Raw genomic sequence first — 23517 nt, forward strand, 5'->3', positions numbered from 1 at the left:
CTTCTTCTATAGACAGACCCCCGGCTAGGGCAGCAGCGTTTTAAAGAAATACGAACAGTTTGGTTTTCAGTGAGCCCGCTTCTTATTCTTAGTGATAGGTTTCTAAAGTATCTATCGCTATGTGCCCCTCCCCGGAAAAAAACAAATAGGCTCGGGCAATTATCAGCTTAGGGACAGCAAGCGGATAGTAGATCTGGCTCCATCCCTTGAATCCGCTGTAACTGATAGAATCTTGTACGAGAGACCCGCAAATAAATAGGGAAACCCGCTTAAAACGCTTTTTAAGTAGAAGCTGAGCCATTACCTGCTAGCATATCTCCCCACCAGGACTCCCCCCAAAGCAAAGCTAAACCCGTTCTTTAATTCAATACCTAGAGACCCGAAAGCTCCAGTCCAAGTTGAGGCGCAGTAGGAGGGATTTCTGTCACCATTATTTATGGACCACGTAAACATACTTTTTTAGTTTAGATTCTTATGCTGGACCTGCAGCCCTAGCCTGGGACACCACTGTGCGACATAAAGATCGGATCAAGTTATGATTTTCTCATTAAGAAAGAGTACCCGAGAAGAATAGATATGATCCGGAAACACTCTTATTCGACGAGGCGTAGAGCGTTTTACTTTCTTCTTTACAATTTCCTTAATGCGCATGAATGAGAGATTACAGCACTTAGTATGAGCATATCGGCCTAGCTTCTTAGCCATAAGAATAGTTCTACCTACCAAGTCAACCCTACTCTTGCCCACAAGAAATTATTATTAGATACTCAATTCTTCATTGACTAGCCCCCCCAAGCAATTACCTATGCCCTCCCTAGCTTATCCATAAGATAAGAAGAGACATATCTGAATAGATAGTATTAGACCACTTCTCACAAGCCCAGTCATACATAAAGGAGGATTTCTTATAGGCAAAAAGAAAACACATCTATATCGGCGTCAAGAGTTACCCAAGTCCGAAGTAATGCGTCTTTCTATCTAGTCCAACATGCTTACCCAAGACCCAACTTCTTCACTACTTGACCTACTTTCTATAACTCCCAGACTCTGCTTATTATGCCCGAAGGAGCGTATTTAGACTGAATAAGTAAATAAGGCGCGGAGCGATAGAACATCTCTCAGTTCACTAAGGATGAAATACTCTTGCTAGCTTTCGATGAATGCCTCCAGTTTTGGAGTAGATATAGGCAAAATTTAGCAAGTAACATGGTTGCTGTCACAATTCCTTAATCTTCTCGGCTGGAATCTACAATGGGCTACGTACGCCCTTGTTTTTGAATCACGGAAATGCAGAGGTTTTAATTAGTGCTTACCTGCAGTCCACCCTTTCTTTGAACCTTGTAAATGATCGAATTTACAGATATGAACTGAGTGCCATTTGATGAGTAAGATCGAACAAGGGAGAGGGATATGGAAAGGATGAAGTAATGAAAGAGGAAGTCATTGCTAGTAGTAACGACTTGTCACGATCCATTGGTTCATATAGAATCCATGTCCTAGGTCTATCAAAAAACATTCTTTTCGCTAAGCGTATATAATAAAATAGAGTGAAAGGGTCCACCCCGAAACCAAGGGGGTACTAACTAACAGCTGAGTCCTCTCCGAACCGCAGGAGATAGTTGCCCATCATACGGCTCACCAACTTCACTTGCCTCTAAGGGGGGGCTCGCTCCGGGCAGGTTCGGATCACTTACTATACACGGCCCTACGAAGGGGTTAGGAGCGTTTTCAAGATGATTCTTTCTTTGTCGAGACGAAAAAGGAACCCATCTTTTCGATTGAAAAATGTGAGTCTGTTTTGCCCACTTTATCCATCCCCCTCTATAAAAATGATAAAAAAGGCATTTTAAATGCTTCTTATTCCCGTGTTTGATCTTATCCATCTCTGCCCCGCTTCCATGTGGGCAGAGACCCCTGTAGAGAATGAAGAGGAGCCAAGGATCTTACTCTCAAGAGTGCTTCGATAGGCTCCACTCTCTCCCCTGAATAAGTCAGGCTCCGTTAGCCTGGGCTGAGATGGGGATAACGAGTCGACGATTGAAGCCCCCAACGTTCTGCCAGACACTGGACAGGGGTAAGCTCTGTAAATGTGTAGAGCCAAGTGTAGTGTGGTGTAGTAGTAGGCACTTCTAGGCCCCTTCCCGGCTACTGGATCACTCCAGTGCTTCGGGTACTACGGACCCTCTGCCATCCATTGCAGCAGAGCCGTTTCATGAGCGGGGGGGCTAAGCGCAGTTCTTTGAATCAAAGGTTTCATGAAATCAAAATCGATTCTTTTTTAGATATCTGGATAGATGGATGGATCTATCTTTCTATTCAGATATCTTTTGCAATCAGCCCCAAATCCTTGATTTGGCCAGGAAACAAAGCACTGCTTTGGGCCCAGGAAGCGAAGCTGCTTCTCCTCCACACTTCTTTATTTCTCCGTGCCCCTTCCGCCTTCGCGCGCCATTGGCGCTTTGCTCTCCTCTTATTTCTTCATTGGAGGGTTCGGATGGACTTCGCCGTTCTTTCCCAACGAAAATGGAAAGGGCTGTATCACATCGAGATGTCGATTCGTTTTCCGCCCCAAATGAGATGGGGAATTAGTCACCTCTGTCCCTTCATCTTTATGAAAGGAATCGAGGCCCGGCTCGCGTCGTTCCAACAACCGACGGGGAGCACCCCAGTATACGATCGCGCGCAGTAACTGGGAGTCCTATTACACCTAAGGCCAACTTCCATTCACCAAACCCAGGTTCATCTCGTGTAGTGATTGTGGACTCGTACAAGGATATGGAGTCGACGGTTGATGTATCAGACTCGACCCTGTCTTTCGTAGCATGCATTCCCATCTGTGTTGCAACTGATTCGGTAAGCTACGTGTCCGGTGCACGGAAAACAGCCTTCGGTCTCCCAACCTTACTCATGGCAACCTTCCGGCCGCCCAACGACCTATAACGCTAGTCACTACTCCCACTGGGGCTAGGAAGTAAGCCCCACAACCCAAAGCGGCGAAGAACAAATAGAATTTGCTACAAAAGCCGGCTAACGGGGGTATTCCTGCGTATGAGAACATTGTAATGGAGAAGGTCATAGCCAAAATAGGATTCGTTTTGGCTAGAGCGCCCAAATCCGCTATATATTTGACACGGGTTTGCCGTAATGCTGGAACTATGGCGAATGCATCTATCGTCATTGATGCATAAATAAATATACCAATTAGTAGTGATTGAATTCCTTCTATGGTTCCACATGAGAAACCAGTACGAATATAACCTACATGTCCAATCGAACTATGAGCTAGAGGTCTTTTTACTTTCGTTTGGGCCATGGCGGCCAGTGCTCCTAAGATCATAGAAGCAATGCTGCAGAAAAAGAAGATTTGTTGTAATGTACCCCCATAGGAAGCAACAATAGAAACACGTGACATATTTGCAGAAATAGAGATTTTAGGCGCAATAGAAAGGAATGCTGTCACCGGGGTGGGTGAACCCTCATAGATATCAGGTGCCCACATATATAGAGTCAAAAGAGAGATTGAGTCCGAGGGAGAGGGGGGTTTTCTTGGGGCTCGAGAGATTGAATAGATAGGGCCCCACAAGTTGGTTAATTCGCCGCTGGGGAATTCACACAAAAGGGAAGGACTTATTCTCAACGAAAAAAGTGCTCTCTGAACCGAACGTGAAAGTTGTTTTCCATCAGACGGCTGTTCACGTAACTCCACTCTCGGCTTGGATTATATATCCATTTGGTCCGCTCTCGGCCATTCCACACGCTGCCTAGCAGAGACGTGGTTATCTGAAGTGGATTCTCTCTTTTCTTTGGGTGTAGTCGGACATTCCACTTTGTTAAGTTCTTTTCTTTTCTTTTGTATTGTAGTAGATGCCGAACCTGCTGCTCAGTGGGCGGGCGCAGCAGCTACATGGACCCCTTTCTTTATGTTGTTGCCAGCGCTTTCCCGGGCCGAGCCGGAATTCTTTATTAGAACGTCGGCAGGCAAAGCCCGAAGGAAGGCTGCTATCCCCTCGGCCTTCTTCCTTTTCGATGAAAAACAAATCAATCTCCGAAAGCGTTTTCCTTACCCTTCCCCCCCTTCGTCGAGCCTTTCCTTTAGTGGTAAGGGATATGCACCTTATCTGAACGTCGGCAGGCATTCCGGAATTCTCCTTTTTGAGCCCCGGGTGAACATAGGCTCAAACATGATTGGGGGGGTCCTAGCTACGCCATGCGTTCAATACAAAAAAAAGCCTCTGGGAAGCAGCAGAGATTACAAAAAGAGGGTGCTTTCCTGTGTTGCACTGAAAAAAGGACAAAGGAGAAGACGCTCTTCGACTTTCTTTCTTCCTCCCGCGCCCGCCTAAGCCCGGCCCGCGTTAGAGGGGAAGATTAGCAAAGCGGAAAAAGACAGAGGGAGGGGGAGCTGCATCTTATTCTCTTCGCGTTCAGGATCGGAGAAGCATTCGGAAGGGGCTAGGCCTTCATTTCGTTGGCAGAAGCAGAAACGATCCAATCCATTCGGGGAACCCAAAAACGAACTCTGTTTACTTTTTTCATAGATAGATGATATATATAGGAATAATATATACATCCCTTTACTGTATATGTCTATGTATCTTTTAATCTCCCGATTCTCTTTTTTTTTTAGTTCGCACTGCTCTTTCTCTCTAAATTGCATCAAAGAAAATAGAGAGAGAGAGCAGATGGATCCTATCCCCTATAACGAACACTCATTCCTATCTATTGATAGAAAGATCTTCGTCACGGACTTTGCCTTAGACTGACGGAACAAAGCTAAGAAGTAGGCTGAATGGAAAAAGGAAAGGGACAAGGGCGGTCGTCGCTTGGCGCGAAGGCTGCTGGTTCGGTACGGTACTAAAGGTCCTCGGACTTCCAGGCGGTTTTTCTTTTGGGCTGCTGTGAACCCTTGGATCTCGCCAATACAGCCTCCTATGGTTTTCGTTACCGAGATATCTTTTCTTTTTTCCCAGGGATTTTTTGGGTAATCAGCTCCCATGCTGCAAACAGTCAAATCTGAACCTTGCCGCTCTTCTTTCCTCGTGGGCAGGAAGCACACCAGCTGCGTGCGTTGCGTGATTCCACTGTGTTTTTTGCACTTGACTGGGCGGACAGTTGACCGGAAGATAACTTCGATTCGCCCGGCCAGCAGGCGGGCGGCGTGCTTATCTTGTGTGACAACACTACAGAGCGAGTAGCTCTTCTAGTCGGGCAGCTGTGTGACAACACTCCAGAGAAAGCGGCGCTTTTGTGTAACATGCTATGGTCTCAACGCCCTTACGAGGTAGTGATGAGTTTCACGCGCTCTAAGCCCGGCCCGCGCGCAGTTAGGAGGATTGGCCGCTATCTGAGCGGTACCACCCATCCTACCCTACTACCTATAGGGGGCCGTCCGTCCTACAGCCGCCCGAAAAGGAACTGCAGTAATCTTGAATAGGGATCCTACAGCGATAAAAAGAATCCCCATAAAAATACCACTAGATCGAGCACCAGTGATTTCGTATCCGGTCAAAATCTTGGCTAATTGATCGAAGTGGGTAGCTCCAGTAGACCCATAGATCATGGAACAAATAGGGTGGGTAGGCCCAACCACCACACTACACGTATAGACGCGAACCCCCCTCCTTACCGTACGTGCGACTCTCACCGCATACGGCTCGCACAAAGACTCAAAAATCCATCCCGAGCTTTTTATTCCACCTCTCCTCTCCAATCCTCGATCAAACCTCTACTTCAATGAACCACGTCGCGTTCTTTATCTTTCTCACTCGTCGTTTCGTTGGTCTTTTATTGGTCATTGATTGTTTAGTCTCGTGGAAGCAACCGATGCTTTGGTCATTCGACTCCTTGATGCCAGTCTGTGCTTGCTGTCATGCTGGCAAAAGCGGGGGTTTCGGCCGGTTTTACCTACTATTGGATTTGAACCAATGACTCTCGCCGTATGAAAGCGATACTCTAACCGCTGAGTCAAGTAGGTCAAGCTGAGTCAAGTCAGAGAAAATAGAAAAAAAGAGAAAGCCAACCAAAGCGCAACCAGAGTTCCCCGCGGGGTGGAGCGCTAAGAAAGAGAAAGCGTTATCGCTATACGAAATGAAGCAGCGGCTAGCACGCTAAGATAAACCACTTGGTTTAGGCTCCTGCTTAGTGGCGTGTGATTTCAACACTATTCCAGAGGTATATGACAAAAATGGTGGGAGAGACCTCTATGTTCCTCAGCTTAAATCATTCTAAGATTGTTTACAATTCTGTCATCTATTTGACATGAGGGCTAGAGGGTGGTCTTGGAGCAAGAAAAGTGTTGAGTCCAGGCGCATTATGGTACGACTGAGACTGAGTTGGGCAGGAGCAAGCGGTTGGATTGGCCTGACTCTTCAAGACCAAAGATACTCGGCTTCCTCTTCATCAAGTCACGAAATTCGACCCAAAGATTAGTTAGCTGCACCAAAACTAGAGTAGGGCCAAGCAAAGCCTAGGATGAATCTCTCTTCTAGTCTAGCTTCCGCTTACACTGAAGCTTCCACTCCCATATGGGCAAGAAGAGCTCCTTCTCTTTTTGCCAAAGCAAAGACTCGCCTTTCTTCTTTTCTGGCGGGATATGAAGACGGAAGCATGAGGACTGAGATGAATAGCCCATCCTTTAGTGAGCTGCTGAAAGACGTGCTGTTAGCCAACGCGAGTCATCAGTATGCAGGGAATAGGGTAGGTTAGCATATATAAAGGACGTGAGATTGAAGCAAGAAAATCTCTTCCTTCCCCTTCCTATGCAAGCCTGATTAGCTAATGGAGACAGAACGGAGTCATTTTCCCTATACTATAGAGCGATAGACAGAACCAAGGCGAATCTCTCTGTTAGGCATGATGACTACGTCATGTTTTCTTTTGCTGGAAAGCATCCACTCGGCCTTCTTCCCCAGTCTACCACTGATGGCAGACTAATCCCTCAATATGAAAACAATATCGAAGCGAGGACAGAGTCTTTGATCTCTGTTTTCGAACCTTTTGCTCAACCGTGAAAGGCTTTGACCATTCCCAAGAAAAAAAAAGCAAAATCTATCATCCAATTTGATCTCTAAGATAGACAAAGTCTGGTTCACCAAAGAGCCTTATCCTACGTCACTGCCTCGTCAACCTGACTTCCATCTCCTGACATCGGTACTTGTTTTCTAGTTTGCCCAGGAAAAGTGGAATTGAAACCTGCCGCACGCGTTCAATAGTATGCGCAGCTGCTGGTCTTTCACTTGGAATGGAACAGGTATATCTCTTTGGCCCGGGGAATCCCAAACAAAATGTCGTCGGCGTATCGCGCATAGTAGATCCTGAGTGACCATTAGCAGCCAGCCAGTGCCATACCAACTCTGCCTCACCAGCCAGCGAGCGTAAGAATGGAGCGAGCGAGCCTGCAACTATGTAGCGAGCCTATTTTAAACGATGCCAGACATTGCAATGAAAGAAAAAAACTTTCCTGTCTGTGTTATAGCTAGGACTTGGATGTTCCGGAATCCTCTTGCCGAGCTGGAACGACCCATCTCCTATTTCTGCTTCCAACGCCTACACGTTGAGTCTCAGTTACTCGAGAAAGACTTATTCATAGTGGAGATAGTCAACCTCCACCAGCAAGCAGCACCGGAGTGAATCCTTTCGATCTTTTTTGAGAGGGTAATGAAAAAGGAGAAAAAAAAACGCTGAGAGACACATTGCAAAAAGAATCGCTTATTTCAATGTTGTAAACTAGTGAGTGGTACAGGAGTTATGTGGTCAGTAACCCTCATCCTAATAGGGACACCTTGATTAGTGAGGTCAAGAATAGGTTTCTGTGCATCCAAATCTGTAACCCAGTTGATGAATTAAGAAAATGACATCAGGTTGGATCTGTAAGGGAGTATATGAGCCAGTTTGAAAAAGTAAAGGCCGGACTGGACTGATCTTGGAAAACCCTAATCTTACTGAGAAGTTTTTCTTTTCCTCTTTTCTAAGTGGTTTAAAGGAGGAAGTGAAGTATATGGTCACTGCTCAACACCCTACCCTAATAGTGTGAACAAGGCTTATGAACATGCTATGCACTATGAGTTAGCACTTGAGTCAGCCAGTAAGAAATCTAGAGTGGTACCTAGGTGCAGAATTCCGAAAGAGAGAGCGCGGCTCACTTCAAACTACCGCTTTCTTTCTACTTATGAGATTTGCACTAGAAAGACAGAAGTGGAAAGAGACAGAGAGGAGACTAGTAAAGCCAATTTCACCTAAAAAGCGGAAAATGACACTAACTTCTACTGTGGGCAAGTCATCATTTCCAGAATGGATTCAGTCGTAGAATGCTGAAGTAGAGCAGTACCAAGGTTCGGTTTTGGGACAGACAGAAAGTTGGATAAGAGGATCGTTCTTAGCCCCAGCTACGAGAGAATAATATGCATCTTCCGTCATTTCATTAGACGTTCTTGTTGGATTTGAACGCGCATCGGATTACTTACCTTCTACAACCTTCTCTCTTTGAATTCATCTCTCAAAATAGAAAAGCTTCTTTCTTCTGGATTCAGTGTTCAGATTAGCTTCCTTCTGAAAGCAAGTATACCGAGCATTCATTCGATGACATCTAGGTCCTAAATCCAAAACCTTAAACACTAGATCACCGGCATACCTAGCGTAAAAGAAGAGTTGCTGCCCATTTGCATGTTCCATTGCTTTTTCAAGAGCTAGGTCTAATGGAAAAAAATTCATTAATAATGGTGAAAAGGGCTCCCTCACACTCATCTGCCTTTCCCTTCTTCTACCCGCACCGCAATCAATGTTTAGGAATTTTCCCGGCTCCCACTTTTCCACTTCTTCAGTCGGCTCACTCATTTTCTTTTCCTTCTGCTTGGCTTCGGGGGTCTAACGGTTTACCTTTTCGCCTTCTCTTGGTTCGTCCCATGGATCCTCTTATATCACCTCTTCCTTCTCAACTGCTGCCACATGCCCCTTCTTCCCCTTCAGAGACATCAAATAACATTCCCTCGCCATTTTATGGTGACCGGACTCTACTCCCACTCCTGCTTCCGTTGGGATCAATTTCATCATCAGATGGGATGTAGATACTACCGCCCCTATCGCATTCAACGTTCCTCGTCCCAGAATCGCATTATACGCCGAAGGAGCGTCAACTACCAGAAAGTCTATCATTGCCGAAGACCGGGCCGAACTCGACCCTTAGGGGAATTTTGCCTAACGGTTGCAGAGTATCTCCAGTGAATCCCACTAGGGGTGTTCGTACCTGACCTAGATGACGCAGCTCTAGGTTCATTTGATCGAATGCTCGTTTGTATAATATATCCGCCGAACTCCCTGTATCAACCAAAACACGTTTGACTCTGTTTCCTCCTATTTTCAGGACAAGAACTATCGCATCATCATGAGGTCGCTGTATGCCCTCAGAATCTTGATCCGAAAAGCTGATCACGCTACCTTCCCTTGGCCTTTTCTTGTCGACCTGAAGGATGATCGGGAACTTCATTTTGGTGCTATACTGTCGCCGTCCTTTGTTCGTGTCCCCTCCCGACGCTATCCCCCAGCGATTACGTGAATTATAGGGGGGCTCTATGGATATTGTTCGTCTCCTTTCCTTCCCTTACCTTATTATTCGGCCTACCTTGTCCCGGGGTCCCTATTTCCACTGCGGGGGTCCTTCAGGCCTCTTTCATCCAGCCTTCCTGTTCCCTTGCCATTCACATACTTTTTTATGAACTGATATAACTTCCCCAGCCGGGCTCTTCTTTCGAGCTCATCTTTGAGTTGCAAGCACTCTATTTGGGTTGGGTGTGACCCGGACTTTCTTTATATTCACAATACTTGCTCGCTTCTCTTATTTCATGCACTTCCAACGGCCTCGGTCGTCGAAGATCAAAGTCGCTTCTATGCTGAATTCTTCTCCAAATTGAATCCCGGTTGAATTCGGTGTATGCGGGAAATCGTCGCCGATACTCTGTGGGGCTATCCGGTTTGCTCGCTCCGCCCTTTCACTTACTTCGAAGGGGATCGCAGACTACTTTCTTTGGGGCTATGCTAACTCATAGCAGCACCTATCACTAGAAACTCTTTCATTCCTCACTAGCAGTTCTTTGGAACTAGTTCCGTAGTACCTGTAAGAGCAGAACACTTCCCTCCACTCATACTCTTTACCTGTGGGGCTGTATGGTACTTTAGCTGGACTTTACACCAGCTCTATTCACTGATAGCGTTACTGGCTCTTTTCCAGCATTTCTGGAAAGCAGCTCGCACTCACCGCTGCGCGCCTAGTTAGGCTTAAAAATAATAGGAACAAAGATCTTCCGCAATCAATGTTGTACTCAAATCCTCTCTGGCCGGAGAGGGGGATCTCTTAAGCAGAGTATTCCGAGTCTAGGGCTAGTGGAAGCGTTGAAGAGGGATATCGTTTTCAAAGAAGGCATGGGGCCCTTTCGTCTTTGTAGAGACTTTCACAATATACCAAGTGGATAATACCATCCAAGAGAGAAGGCCCATAAAAAGAAGCAGGCAACAAAACATCTTGATTTATAGGAATCAACGACCTCGCCACTGCAAAGGAGGAAGTCGAATGATTTGGATTCGGACAGGCTGTCTCGACAGTAAGAAATCGACATCATCATCTGTCTTTCATGATGGTGAGAGGCAAGATTTCGTGGTAAAGCACAAACCAAGCATAAGTGGATAGCAACTTATACTATGGAGGCAGAGTCTCCTCCCCTCATTTCGCAGCTTCTTTGCTCTGATCCTGATCTCTCTTTCGAAATTGCTACATGATTTGTGAAAAGTGAACAAATAGGTCAGCCACATAAAGAAGAATATGGGTGGTGTAAGCTTTCCCGCCTGATCTTTACCTAAAAAAATGGAAGTAGCTCGATTCCAGTATCAAGGAAAATGGGTTGTATAAATAGAATGAGAAAAAGTTAAACACTAGGAAAAAAGATTCTTTTTAGTAATACTTTATAAGCATGGAAGACCCTAGCAACGTTAGGTATTACTAAAGATGAAGATCGAAGTCCATCCAAGTCTAGAAGTAAGCCCGAGACAAGTGAACAAAGGCTGGCGTAAGCACAAGGGCGAGCTGAAGAAAGCTTTTGAATTGAAGAAATTGGTTCTGACGTCGAAGATAGGCTAGCTAGGACTGAAGCTTTGAAGCGGATTGGTACTGCTTTTCCTTTGGGCTCAGGCATGGTTGACAAGCGGGACTTTCCCTTTTTTTTTCCCTTCGGAACTGGAACTACTGCTGGAGCATCCAATTCGTCAGTTACTGGCATGTCTGTGCTGTGGTGAAAGCACCTTTTTTCAAAGCAAAGGCGCGATTAAATAATGGGCAAATCGGGAGTTTGCAAGCTACGAACTTGTGGTAGTGTAGAAGAAGGTCCGGCATATCGAGGAATAGGAGCCACACCAACCATGAATGGTCGAATCGTCGAGTAGTAAGTAGTAGGGGAAGTTAATCTTCTTCTTTTTTCGAAGCTGTCGGTTCATCCTAGTTTTTGGTGAGTACTTCAATATCTTTACCATCCTTTCCCTTCGCCAGTCTTAGTTCTTAGAAAATCAAGTAAACCACTGCCCAGGATTTCTTTCTGGGGCTCGCCCCATCCTATAATGTTTCACACACCAGAAAAAACCAGAACGAAGCAAGCTTCATGCGTGGTACCAGATAGATGTCATCAAAGACAGATCACTGATTCGGAGACTACCTAATAGTATGATCTATATCATCCAGGTGGAGTATGCATGAAAGAGTCAGATGCTTCTTCTATTCTTTCCTCCTCGCCTTGTGCCAAATAGCGAATCGAATATAGAAGAAAAGTTCTTCTGCTTCCTGCTCAACAACTTAATAATAAGGAAATATCTATATACGCAACATAAGCTCCTTCGTACCCAACAACTTAATATAGGAGAAATCCAAAGTCCTAGTTTGAAACATCAAGAAAATGCATATTCTTTCTATACCAGTGGACAAGAAGAGATGGAATGTTCCATTCCTGGACGTAAGACCGTGCTGTAGTAAGCTTTCTTTTGCTCAGGAAAGTGGGTCATTTCAGATACCACAGTTTGGAGAATAATAAGAATTCTCATAGGCAAAGAAGTAAGTCAGCACTAGTCAAGTAGGAAAAAAACAAGTAGGAATAGCTAGAAGTACTTACTATAGCTATAGTAGTTGGCATGTCAAGCTCTATACATAATAGGTCTTTTCATAGCTTCGAAGGGTCACAAGTTTACTTTCAAAAGGAATAGAAAGACGGGATGGCAAGTATAGGTAATTATAGTCAAGAAAGTAGAAGTAAAAACCTACAAGAAGCAATGGTATTTCAGGTTGGATATATGCAAGAAAACAACTAGTAGAAATGCTAGGGTATATGGAAGGTAGACAAGATATGCCTATTTCAAAGTTACTAGGTAAAGTAATGTAAGGGATAAGTAAAGTAAGAAGAGAAAGATAGTCAAAGTTGACATCTTGAAATCGACTCGCATGGGCCAAGTAAGTGCTTATAAAAGGAGGCTAAAGCATAAAACAATAATGAAAACTATAGGCATGTTGGATCATCTATAGTCCTAGAACATGTAGGACCTGGAAAATGAATCCGAGCGAGCGACAATGCCCTTATAAGGAAGCCTCTCTTTTTAGACTAGTCAACCTATGCACGCCTTTTCCAATATGCTAGAGCAGGCGATTGTTCAAGGGTAAGTTACTTCCTCCTTTATGCAGATGAAATACTTGCTTAAGCGTGAGGCTTAGCAAAAGTGCTTTGACACAGTAGGAAAGGTCAGTACTTATCTTTGAAGAAAGACCTAGGCCTTATGATCGATCCTATGGTAAGATGTTTTCCCTTACTTAATTAATAAGCAGCCATAGTCCGTGCTAGGAAGACTTTCATTATAAGAATTCTAGCAGTCGGACTTTGAAACAGAAAAAGCCTTAGGAATGGAAACCCTAGGCCCAGCCTGACAAGGCTAGAGAGAAAAAGCAATAGCAAGAGATCAGCGAACGAAGCGGAGAATGATCACAATTAGGTCGATCCTACCATAGCCGAGTCTACATCCAGGACCTGACACGATGAAAAATAAGATTCTTTCTAAAAGAGCTAAGAAAAGGAGTACGAGGACTAGCTCAACGTATACCCGCACGAAAGACTTGAAAGAGCTCACGCGTATTATGCCTACCTTGGCTACTGGTGAAGATGGAGTCGTAAATTCACTTAACCAAAGCCATACCTGATTGCCTACGAAGGTCTTAAGTCTCCGCATGCCCAACACCTACCCCTACCTCTATCCTTAACAAGGTCGGGATATCCACGCAGAATACTAATAAAATAAATAGATTAATGATTTGGATGGCAAGGCGGATGTACTAGTCAAGATATATCTGTCCTTCTTTTCCATCTTAAAAATAAGACTTCTGGCGAAAAGAGTGGAGTTGACTACCCTTGCTTAATAACTAGTTGCAGGCATGGCTTATTAGGTTTCTGAAAAGAAATTAAATTGAGTTACCAAAGAAAATAGACGGCACAAAACGGGCGTAGCGATAGAAAGAGGGCTAATTCGACTCCTGTCCGATCAGAAGAGTTTCTTTTCCCCCACCATAAACAGAGTTGATCTACCATCTATACCCTCTCTACCACCAGTCCTACCTGACAGACGGTTTATTCCCACTTTCCTCCCTCCATCCCCGTACTCTTCGGGTGGACGGTATCCTAACCTTGCTTCTGGACGGTCTGCTTTCTCAATCAATCCGGTTTCTTCTTCCGCTCGGTACTCATCTACCCTACCCCTCGCAGGAGCTCGGCCGTCTGTACCACCAAGAAATCAAAGGAAAGATGAATTTTTGCCATCTTGTCCACGAGAAAGCTAGAACAGACTTGTTTTGTTGGTACCAGCTAGATAGAAAGAAAGGACAGACTCGCTAACGCTCACACATCGTTAAGGTTTTGCTCTTTTACGCCCACCAGAGTCATGTTTTCTTCGCCCTCTCCGACCAACCAATAGTTGCTCCACCACTCTTCCCCAAGTCCGTACTAACTGGACTCGCTTCTATTCTCGATTGGATATAGATGGGGAATCTCTATAGATCGTCTTTTTCGACAACCTCTCTAAAACGCATACGATAAAATTGCACTTCACGGCACGGCCAAAAAAAGAAAGAGCTTCGCTCGGTTGGCCCTCCTAGGCTTCCGCCTACTTTCTCTTCTCTTAAGTCTACAACAAGTGGGAGAGGCAGGATTCGAACCTACGTAGAAAACCTTCAACAGATTTACAGTCTGTCGCTTTTGACCGCTCGGCCACTCTCCCCTTCCCTGGGATACGCCCTCCTCAAACAAAGGGTTCCTGAATAAGAAGGATGGCGGCCTTCGTTCTTATTCTTAAGTTAAGTTAAGAAGAGCAGATGGAACTATTAGATTTGCTAGCGTTCCGGGAGAATAAATAAGGTCATTTAGTAAGTTCATAACAATTTATGTAAAGCAAGGGGCAAAGCTTCTACGACAGCTTCCCCCTCATTGCCATCGTCGGCCTTCCCCAGCTCCCCTCCTTCGTCTGGCTAAGCTAAGCATCTTTCGGCGGAGGAAAGGAGGCGACTAGTCGCTTCTGGCGAAGCTGCGAGTTCATGAGCAAGTGAATGAACGAGCTGCGAGTGAAGTGCAACAGTCGTAAGTAAGGCTCGCCATGTTCCTAAAAGGAGTGACCATCTTTTCTTCCCTTCTACTGACACTGAGCGAGCAGCAAGCATAGGCAATAGTTTCCGTAGCGTAGGGGTGGGGCGCAAGCAAGCGTTTTCAGGCTCCGCTAGCTAGCGTACTCTTCTGCTATCAATGAAACCAAAAGAAAAAACCTGTGCCCTTTCGTATAGATCGAGACGCAGTACTTTTTCTTGACTTCTTCCATACTAGGAAGAATGGAAGGAAATCCTTCGATAACACTTCTTCTTCCTTATTTGAAGAAATGATATGATATCCGACTCTTTCATTTTTAAAAAGTTCTTCTTCTTATCTTAAGTCTTAAGATTAAGAAGCAAATAGCATTTCCTATTGATTTGTCCCCTCCCCTGGACTAGACCTATGTAGATTCGGAATTATCCGTCGCTACGCTGTTCCCAAGGACTAGCAAAATCAAAATAGCGAAATTCTTGGGTCATCTCAATGGGTTCAGAAACCACACGTTTCTCTGGATCATCATAGCGTACTTCCACATATCCACTCAGAGGAAAGTCTTTTCGTAATGGATGACCCTCGAAACCATAATCAGTTGATATACGGCGTAAATCCGGATGATTGATGGAAGAAACACCAGACATATCCCATACTTCTCGCTCCCACCGGCCGGCTGATGGAAATGGACTGACTACCGGAGATATTCGTGTTACTTCGTCCGCACTTGTTTGTACACGAATGCGTGAGTTATACCGAGTACTCAGTAAATTATGGACAACTTCAAATCTGCGTTTTCGAGAGGGATGATCCACTCCGCAAATATCGATCGAAACTTGAACCCTTGTATAGGTATGCCATTTTAGAAAGCACAACAATGGAAATGGGTAGTCAGTATTGGTATAAGATCTATTCCCATGTTCCGATCTTTTCATTTTATGTACCCATTTCTTGGGTAAAATCTCCCAACTATATTTGAAAATGGATTGGTTATCCATAAATGAAAATAAAGAAAGCTTGATTTTTGTTCCGCTTCTTGCTCTAAGCAGAAAGACTTGTCGGAAATCGCCGGTTGGGTTGGTCCGACCAAGAAAGGCATGGGAGTGGAGAGGCGGAAGTGAAAGACTGGCTACCAATAAAGATCCCTCACTGCACACTTTCTATAGTTCTGTATCCAGGATCGGCTGCATGCTCTAGTGTTGAATCGGGTATAGAACCCAGGATGCTTGGTTACAATTCCGAATCCGCTAAACCATGTTTGTTTTCTTTTTTTTTCTCGACTGGCTTTCTTTGCCCATGGGTAATGAGTTTCGATGTATTGGGCTGGGCGTTTCCGTTTAGAAATAGAAGCTTTTTCGTGCTTGCTTGCGAATGGCCTGAATGGAATGAATATTAAGATAAATAAAAGACAAAAAATAAACCATTGAGAAAGTTATTCATTCTTATATTAATTTCCTATACTTGACCGAACAACTTCCAATTCCGTTATTTCAACTACACCAAATGAATTGGTCAAGACTCTCCTGTTTATGGCCCCTTCTATTCTATTAGTTTCAGATCGTGCGGGGAAAACGGGGTTCGAACCCGCGACTTCTGGCGTGACAGACCAGCACTCTACCCAACTGAGCTAACTTGCTGTTTTTCCAGTCTTCGAGCAATGATGTGAGACATACCTGTTTCCCTTACTAGAGCCGAGCGGTTGCCAGGCCCGCGTCCTTCCCCAATTGGCAGGCACGATTGCAGTCCCATAAGGTCCTTGACCCCTACCTTTTCTGAGATTCATGGAATCATCACATCACTATATTTATTAATTACGCATTTCTCGCTTCCACAAGGACGAAAAAATAGGACGATTACGGAACTTTTTCTGTCAATTGCTAAAAACAGCAGTTCTAGAAGGGACATAGCCAACCGCATAAACTCTGGTTTGAATGCCCACAGAGCTACAGGAGGGAGAACCATTCAACGAGAAATGACGATCAACATGGCATATCAGTAACCGTCGTTGAATCAGTAAGCGGTTCTAGTGCTTGAGTACTAATGAGGGAAAGGGATACATAGCCTTTAATGACAAAGATAGAGAAGTTCCACAGCAAGTTCAAGAAGAGATGGCTGAGCCATACATAGATTCTATATTTCCATCGCCTAGGAGTTAAGTTCTTAGCGGCCAAACCACTCCCTTTTGTGCTCTTTCGCCCAGATAGATATCAATATCTATCTCAATCCGCATAGGCGAATGCTAAAAGACAAGCATAGGCAGAAGCAGAAAGAACAGATTTACCCTATCCCAGAATCAGATCTCTAGGTTTACCAAATCCTGATCAACCAAATGTCTTGTGAAAGAGGGCTTTAAGTCAGGTCTGGAATCTTTCGAACAGAAAGAGGTGGCTGATCCCTCCGCATCAGAATAGGCATACGAGTCTGCTTTAACCAACAGGGGTGTGTATTTCCTACTTTCCTGGTAAGATAGAGCGAAGACAAGCTTGCCTTCATCTGTGTGGAGCAAAGTAAAAAAGTGGATAAGATTGCCAATCTCAAAGAAAAACGAGGAGGAAGGGCAAAGCCAAATGATGATGGAAACCCACAGCTTGCTCAATCATATAAGTAGTAGCTTCTTCCTTGTCTTCTTTTCCTGTGAACTTAACATCACCACTACCAATAGGAAAAGATATTAGACATTTAGCAAAGTCCCGCTCGTGAAAGTGTAGTATTCCTGCACGATAGATGCGCCCTCTAAAATAAATCAATGCTGGAAAGTAAATATCATACCCAACATATGCACGTGCCAATGCTAACAAGCCTTGTTCATATCTAGCGCGTTGAATGCGCTTCACAATCACTCGATACATATAAGATAAGAATACCTAAATTTACCTTTAAATCTATCAGAGTTTAGCTCATTTTTAAGAGCCAGCCTCACTACAGAAAGAAAGCAGCAATGCCCTCCCGAAGGAAAACGTTTGGATTAGAGCTCGACACGAAGCAAAATGTAGATGATCTCCGCAAATGGGCGAGGTAGGAGGACGTGGACGTGGTTGGATGTTATTTGACACGAGGCCTTGTGCAAAAGACGAGTACTTCAGAGTCCACCAGGAAAAGGATATTGGTTCGCATCTCTATATTGATCCGCGGCGCTTCTATTTCTATTTCTATGAAGTAGTTTTCCTTGTCTCCGATTTCAAAGCTGAATGGATGACTGAATCTGTCGAAGCATCATTCGATATTTGCGGATTAGCGTAATGCTATGAGGAGTTAGAGTCTTCCGCGGGAAAGACATTTCTTGAAGATCTTTTAGCTCTACTTTTTAGAGAACTAGTATTCCTTACATAAGATCTCGGAAGAGCCGATGTTTCCTTCCGCTTTTCTTCCCGGTAAATAGGAATTCTATATCCTCTAGCTCTTCGTGACCTGTTGTGTCTGCCCTCGACTTAGCCTAGCCGTCTTAGAATAGAAAGGTTTCTAACCGTTGAAAAAAGGATACTTCTAAACGTTAAGGGGCGCTCAACCTTCCACTCAAATCCTTTTTGGAGTGAGCTGTGCGATGAACCTGCTGATATACTCTATCCTTCCCAGGAATCCTCTTCTTTCCTTTCTTTTCGGATCAATGAGACAAATCTTTGAGGTAGTTCAAGCTGTCGTTAGGGTCTTTGGCAAAGGAATGGAAATGGGACCCCCTCGACTTCTAAGCGAGTCAATCCTAGTAGAGAGAGGAAGACCTTTAAAAAGGAAAGTAGGAACGATTCTGAAGCGGTACTCAGGAAAGTAGTAGCCGTGTAAGTCAGTCACTGGTTAAAAGCAAGCAATTAGTTAGCAATCAAGCTCTTCCGCAGCGCGCCTTGTCTACGATTAAGAATGTCATGCCTAACCCACCCTTATCCACTAATAAAGGCAACTCTAGCTTCTGGCACAACTGGACTTATGAAACCGATCATGCTGGACAATAAAATACTTCTTCCCTCATACTTATCTACTTCGCTTAGGCAAAAGATTTCAAAAGTCTGTATCTGTCTACATGTGCCTCCGTCTATGTTACCCCTTCCCCGGAAAGGTGATTATACGTATAGTATAAAAAACTAGAATAAAAAATAAAAAAGAAAGAAGAGAAAGGGCAGTAGAATTTCTGACTACGTCAAAGGCTCGTTTCACTCTAATTTAAAGGCTGTAACTCCTACTTATTTATATTAATTAAAGCTTGCCCATGGCTGCTTTCTTCCCATTCTTTCTTCTTTCCACTAATCTAATGGTTTCATTCTCCCATCGAGAGGTTATGATACTAGCAAGAGTCCTATTCTTCTCCTCTCGATCCTACCTTGGGTTATGTTTGACAGGGATGGTCAGTGAACTTCTACTGGTTTCAAAGGAGGATAGAGATCCATTGGGGAAGGCTCGAAAGGTTATTCGATATCAACCCTCGACGCGCCGCAGCCACTATTTTGACTCCTTTTATGCAATTATGAACGAAACTTTCTCGATTCCAATGCAACTTATCCTTTTGGAGTTGACGTAACAAACTACGCGAGCCTCCCGATGAAGCCAACAGAAATCCTATCCGAATACTAAAAATAAAAGGCAATTTCATTATGGTGGTATACCAGCCGCCAGTTCTGGAACTTCCAGTTCCAATCGGAGCATATAGATCCGTCAATGGATTTGTATGTATAGCCACTTCAGTCGTGCTCCTCGTTTCTCGCGACCAGTAGTATCTTCTTTCTGGGAACATGCTAAACCAGAAATTCTTATGTTCGTGATTCTTCATCAGAAAATCTTCCAGTTTTCCATTCTCATATGAGGCAGGAAAGTTTATGGGCAACAGGTCGGCACGAAGTGATTCATCATGTTCAAACATGAACCTTTCGCTCGTTGGGGACGGTTTATAAATCATAAAATTCCCACAAATGGAATGAGAAGTGGGTCCATGTAAATGATCGAGACCTCGCAAACAACAACGTTCCTTCCCCATATGGAGTTCGGGACCCAAAGGCAATCGTTGAGTGAACTGTATCTTATTCGTATTAGTTGACCTAAGCTGCACCATTATTGCAGGGGTGGGGCTCGGCCTCCGAACCGTACGTGGGACGAGTTTCTGCCTCATACAGCTCGGGCCGAAGACCGGGGAAGTTGAGGAGAGATGGGGAGACCCAACTGCTGCCGGTCGGGACGGACAGGAAAGGGGGCGGGGATAAGCTTGTGAAGAAGCAAGCTTATTGCCCCACCCCCAAAAAACAAACCAAGAAAACGTATGCGCTTTAGCAACAAAGCGCTCATCCCTTGCTTGTTGCTTCGCGTTTCCATCCCAGTCCATTCCGGGATAGGCGGCTAATATAATATGTGCAGTAGTCGTCGTCTGACCAATCGGCTCGGACACCAGACCGCTTGTGCCCGCCCATTCTGTCTCGCACTAAATGGAATGGCTCTCTTATCTTAGTTACGCTGTGCCCCGACCCGAGTCCCCACGTCCGCTTTTATCCGCCCGCAACCCGGCCAACACAACATTAGGGCCGTCCCCCCCCCCATTCTATGCTGACCCGGGCCGGGGCTCGCTTTTTGGGAAGCCCGTTCCCACCGCGCTCACGGCCCGGCTGGCCTGCCTGCGGTAGTGGGAATTCTCCCGTTCCCTGGTAAAAAAAGGGTTGGTTGGATGCGGGATCTACTCCACGAGGAGCGGTACGGACGTAGATGATATCATCACGACCTCTCTTTGCGTACCGCTAGGGATGCTTAACGCCACTTCGCCAACTGGCATTACCTGCGCTTTCGTGTCTCTCAGTGTGGTCAGCACTGGGTGTTTCCGAGCTGCGAGGCTTACACCCATTCGCATTAATTCATCCAAAGTTCCTTACCCTTATGCACGAATTTAGGAATAAGCCATCTTCCTATCAAGGTTAAGGAGTCAACTGAGCATCTCAGCGGCGGGATTGAATACCCGGATCGAATCAGAGTTCACGCCGCCCGCCCTGAACAAATAGAATAGGAGGCGTGGGCCACAGGTCGCACATAAGCCATCGGGTCGCACGACAGAAGAACACCCAACATAAAGATGCACACTCCTCCATGTGAAATAGAAAGATTCATCTTCACTTTTTTGTAGTAGTCGTGACCAACAGCCATCAACAGTCGGCTCGTTGGTAAGGCGAGAGCTTCAAGCCCGATTTCAGGTGGCACACCCCCCAAACAAGCACCACTCGACGAGGGGGGGGCGGGGAAAGCTACAGGCCCAAAACCTTCGACCCTTCTTTCTATATGGGGGTGCCCGGGGCACCTCATCTTGTCATTTTGTTGCTCATTCCCCTTAGGCCGAAGTGTTTGGCCTTTACTTCGGAGCGCCCGCTCACGCTTCGCTGACCTATCGCGTGGTAAAGAGAAGAGAGTACGAAAGAATTGTAAACAGAGCAGACCGCAGAAAGATTCTAAATATGACAAGTCCCCCATGGATTCGATAATAAGGAAATGAAGAACGGGAACGAAACGAAATAAAGCATTTCTAGCGGATGAGCTTCTCCCAATTTTGTCTGGTAATAGAATAGGGCGGCTTGCTTTGACCAACACTCCACTTTTTGCTCTGTCCATGGAGCGTATGAATTTCCTTGAATGTAGATAGACCAAAAAAGGGAATAAAGAGATAGGAATAGGAATTATAGTACCATTGGAAGAAGAGGCACCAGTGGGAACATCTCTACTGACGAACCATTTCAATAGTACGGGTGCTGCCGTGCCACGGGGCACGACCATGGAAGTAATGAAAAAGAAGAAGTTCTGTAGTTGGACCATCTGCTCTATCCGTTCGATTTGAGCTTCTCCAGAGAAGATGAGACGCTAAAAATGAAAGTGTTCGCAACGCATACCGAAAAAGGGTACCTATGTTGCCGACCATTAATGACTAGTTCGAAGACCAGGAGCAGGGGCACGTGCCAAGAAAGATTTGTTACTTTCCCTATGGTTTTCGAACGTTTTCAATAAAACCTTCTCGTACTCGTAGAAGTATAGTGTGAAAGCTCTCGGGAGAAGGGAATCGACAACACAACTGGAGCTGCCCTTTCTTTGGTTTAGTAAGAAGCTTCCTCAAGTATGTCGATTTGTAGTACGGTCAGTTCACTCGAATCCACTGACTTCATGCACGGGGACTCGACCATCATTTCTTGTGACGAGCTGTGACTGGGTGCTCTGAAACCTCCTTAAAAGGAGGGGTAAGGTAATTGAAGTAACTAGCCAGTATTAAGATTAGGCATAAGCATAATAAACTGATGCATCCGAAGACGGTGAATCTAGAATAGAGGCCGGGTGGGGAAGCAAAAGATGCAAGAGAGCCTTTTTCCGGGATTGGATTTCACTCATTTAGTGCTTGGGATGCAGACAGGCGTGGAAGATGAACATAAGAGAGCTCCGCCCTTGCCTTGCACCGGTGAACAAAAGAAAGAAAGGAGACAAGGTCGGAACTAAGACGTCAATAGCTTATTTTAAGTGACGTATTCCGCGAGCAAGGATAAAATGAGAGTATGAGCCCACACCCATATAGAAATCAGTCATATGCCTGATAGTCGTTATCTATTCTTTCTCAATGATAGTATTATTACCCGAAAACAATATGTACAGAGGAAGCTAGTTCTGTACTCTAGTTCAGTCCCCAAGGCGCGAGTGAAGCCCTTCTCCAGTATGGTAAAGTGAAACCGCTTCGGAGTTTATGGTTCGAAAGAAAGAGAGAGGAAAGCACTTCTAAAGCGGTGGGCTCTTATTCTTATTCTTATTCTTATAGTAAACAAGAGTTCCGTTAAGCTCTGGGACTCTAGGCAAGATAGCTGTAGTTTTGAAAACGTAAATTGACCGAAGTTTGTCTTTACTTTCCCCTATTCTACGTATACCATCTCCGAGCCTCTCGTTAAATCGAATCAATTGATGAAAGATGCCCGTCCTTGCTAGGCCAGTTAGAAGTTCCTGGGGATGTGATTGACCTAAGAAGCCCGTGTTATCGATAGATGTAAGTTCATAGTTGAAGACAAGGGAGTTTTAGCTTTTTCGTAGATAGTCTGAGTTCGAGCTACTGTAGTCTCCCCCGTTGACCTTCTTTTTTAGATAGAATCCTCAATGAGTGGAAAGGACTCCCAGACTTGCTCCGCAGTACGAGCCCCATACAGAGCCGCGCCCTTGTGATATGATAAGAAGAAAAGGGGCCAGGCCACCCTCTTTTCTTTTCCGCACCAAGCCTTCTTGTAAAATAGGGTGTATAGCTCAGTTGGTAGAGCATTGGGCTTTTAACCTAATGGTCGCAGGTTCAAGTCCTGCTATACCCAAAAAAAACCACTCTTGTATTCGTAAGGATGCGGGACAAAGACCCTAATCAATGCATCCATTTAGGTCAGAATTCTCTATACCATAACTCCTCTTTTCCCTACTGAGATAGATTTCAGGAGTACCCTGGCCGATGAAGGAGTCTACTTTCTTGCTTACCTACCCGAGTCGGCAACTTCCTTTGATGAGTCACATCCCTCCTTTTTATCGAGTTCCGCTAAGACCTCTTTGACTTATTACGCCTTAACCTACCTGGTACTAGGACTCATTGTGGAAATCCCATAGGCCTATCCTCCTTGGGCTTATCCCCTAACTACTTCCACGGAGCAGGTGGTTGACCTACTTCCTCGGGTTGGAATCCTCCGTTTTGGAATACTTTACCTCATCCGTCCTGTGACCTATCCTCAGCCTCAGTCGTAGCCTGATCCACTCTCTTTTTCCCAGCAAGTGAATGCGAGTCCAGTTCACCCTCGGCCTCGAAAACCTGTGAAGTACGAGGAAAGAGTAGGGATCGAGTGTGAGTTCCGATCCCAGGCAAGAATGAAATTGGACGGTCTCAGCCCAGAAAGTGAAAAGAACGAGATCTATAAAGAAT

General features: G+C 45.1%; 1 protein-coding gene and 2 non-coding genes across 3 annotated transcripts; 1 reads left to right on the top strand and 2 right to left on the bottom strand.

The window, feature by feature from the left end:
• Positions 1-4659: 4659 nt before the first annotated feature.
• LOC118475580 (NADH dehydrogenase [ubiquinone] iron-sulfur protein 3) lies at positions 4660-15667 on the bottom strand. The gene has a single exon (XM_035963878.1). The coding sequence runs from the start codon at positions 15635-15637 to the stop codon at positions 15065-15067; it is 573 nt and encodes a 190-aa protein (XP_035819771.1). The 5' UTR covers positions 15638-15667; the 3' UTR covers positions 4660-15064.
• On the bottom strand, positions 14204-14286 carry TRNAY-GUA (transfer RNA tyrosine (anticodon GUA)). Its single transcript has one exon. It is a non-coding gene; the product is annotated as a tRNA-Tyr (tRNA).
• Positions 15668-22851: 7184 nt separating the features above from the next.
• On the top strand, positions 22852-22924 carry TRNAK-UUU (transfer RNA lysine (anticodon UUU)). Its single transcript has one exon. It is a non-coding gene; the product is annotated as a tRNA-Lys (tRNA).
• The last annotated feature ends 593 nt before the right edge of the window (positions 22925-23517 follow it).

The sequence above is a fragment of the Zea mays genome, unplaced genomic scaffold (assembly GCF_902167145.1).
Source record: "Zea mays cultivar B73 unplaced genomic scaffold, Zm-B73-REFERENCE-NAM-5.0 scaffold_49, whole genome shotgun sequence".
Classification (NCBI taxonomy): Eukaryota; Viridiplantae; Streptophyta; class Magnoliopsida; order Poales; family Poaceae; genus Zea; species Zea mays.

Bases quoted from the DNA above. Each gene is read 5' to 3' on its own strand.
- LOC118475580 (XM_035963878.1), bottom strand. From the start codon at position 15,637: ATGGATAACCAATCCATTTTCAAATATAGTTGGGAGATTTTACCCAAG.